We start from the raw sequence: 2024 nt of genomic DNA on the forward strand, positions 1-2024 counted from the left end.
GATCGTTCAGTGATTTCCGCGGTCCACCCGCGGTCCTGGACGCGGTCGCGGCTGGGAAAAAATATTATTTTTTTTACACGAAGTTACATACTACACTTACAACACATTCATGGGTTGCCTCCCACGCAGCGCCTGATTTAACGTCGCGGCACGACACAAGTGGTTGAGCCTTCACTCCTCATTCGCGTACTGGGGTTCTTTCAAATTGATCACCACTGTATTCCTTTTTTTCTCAGCTATTCCAAGGTAAGATTTCAACCTTTGCCCATTTACTGAGAACTTGGTTGTCCCATCTTCTGACTCAATCTCGACAGCTCCACTTGCGAACATTTGCACCACTATAAATGGTTCTGACCATCGGGACTTTAACTTACCCGGAAACAATCTCAGCCTTGAATTATACAATAATACCTTGTCACCGGGTTTGAAATTTCTTTCCACAATGTGCTTATCATGCATCTTCTTCATTCTTTCCTTGTAGAGCCTCATGTTTTCAAAGGCTTGATATCTAAATTCTTCCAGCTCATGCAACTATGTCAGTCGATTTTGTCCAGCTGCTTCGGGATCCATGTTCAATTGTTTCAGTGCCCACCAAGCTCGATGTTCTAGCTCCACAAGCAAGTGACAGGCCTTCCCAAATACCAACTTGTATGGTGACATACCTATTGGTGTTTTGAACGCAGTTCTATAGGCCCACAGTGCGTCATTAAGCTTCTTTGCCCAATCAGTTCGTGTGGCATTCACCGCCTTGGTTAGTACACTTTTTATCTCCATGTTGGACATTTCAACCTGCCCACTGGTTTGTGGATGGTAAGGGGTAGCCACCTTGTGGCGTACGTCATACTTTGCAAGCAATTTCTCGAAGGCTCTGTTACAGAAGTGAGTGCCTCCATCACTGATGATCGCTCTTGGTATCCCGAATCGGGTGAATATATTCTTTTTCACAAAACCTATCACCACCTTTGCATCATTAGTGGGTAATACTGCAGCTTACACCCATTTAGACACGTAATCCACAACAACAAGTATGTATTTATTGCCAAATGAGTTGACGAAGGGGCCCATGAAGTCAATCCCCCAAACATCAAACACCTCTACCTCTTGAATCGGGTTCATGGGCATCTTGTGGCGACGGGAAATGTTCCCGGTTCGCTGACATTCGTCGCAGCCCTTTACCCATAGGTGTGCATCTCTAAACACTGTTGGCCAAAAGAACTCGGCCTCTAGCACTTTCACAGCTGTCCTAGCTCCTCCAAAATGTCCTTCATATGCTGATGCGTGACAAGCCTGCAAAACAGAAGATTGTTCGATCTCGGGGACACACCTCTGGATCATATTATCAACATAGATTCTAAACAAATAAGGCTCGTCCCAATAATACATGCGGCAATCATGATAAAACGTTTTCTTTTGGACAGATGAAAGGTCATGGGGAACGATACCGCAAGCCAGGTAGTTTGCAAAATCTGAATACCATGGTGCTTCCTCAAGACTGGCTGCGAGCAGCAGCTCGTCTGGAAAGGTTTCTAGGATCTCTTCGACCTCGACTGATTTTTTAGCTCCGTCAAGTCGCGATAGACGATCAGCGGCTTGATTTTCTGTGACCTTACGATCACGAATTTCGAGGTCAAACTCTTGCAACAGTAGCACCCAACGAATCAGGCGCGATTTAGACTCCTTTTTCTCAATTAGGTACTTGAGTGTTGCATGGTCAATGTATACAATTACCTTGGAACCAATCAAATATGATCGGAACTTGTCAAACGCAAACACCACCGCCAACATCTCCTTCTCCGTCACTGTGTAATTGAGCTATGCACCGCTTAGCATTCTGCTTGCGTAGTAAATCGGGTGCATCAGCTTATCTTTTCGCTGCCCCAAGACTGCTCCTATAGCATAGTCGCTGGCATCACACATGAGCTCAAATGGTTGCTCCCAATTGGGTGCAACAATGATTGGTGCAGTGATCAATCTCTTCTTCAGTTCCTCAAATGCCAACCTGCAATCATTAGAAAACACAAAGG

General features: G+C 45.3%; 1 protein-coding gene across 1 annotated transcript; it reads right to left on the minus strand.

Annotated features, from left to right (window-relative positions):
• Positions 1-531: 531 nt before the first annotated feature.
• LOC142181998 (uncharacterized) lies at positions 532-1785 on the minus strand. The gene is made up of 2 exons (XM_075255758.1): positions 1177-1785; positions 532-843 (listed from the first exon to the last, which is right to left on the minus strand). The coding sequence occupies exons 1-2, from the start codon at positions 1783-1785 to the stop codon at positions 532-534; spliced, it is 921 nt and encodes a 306-aa protein (XP_075111859.1).
• Positions 1786-2024: the final 239 nt, after the last annotated feature.

This window comes from Nicotiana tabacum, chromosome 6, assembly GCF_000715075.1.
Source record: "Nicotiana tabacum cultivar K326 chromosome 6, ASM71507v2, whole genome shotgun sequence".
Taxonomy (NCBI): domain Eukaryota; kingdom Viridiplantae; phylum Streptophyta; class Magnoliopsida; order Solanales; family Solanaceae; genus Nicotiana; species Nicotiana tabacum.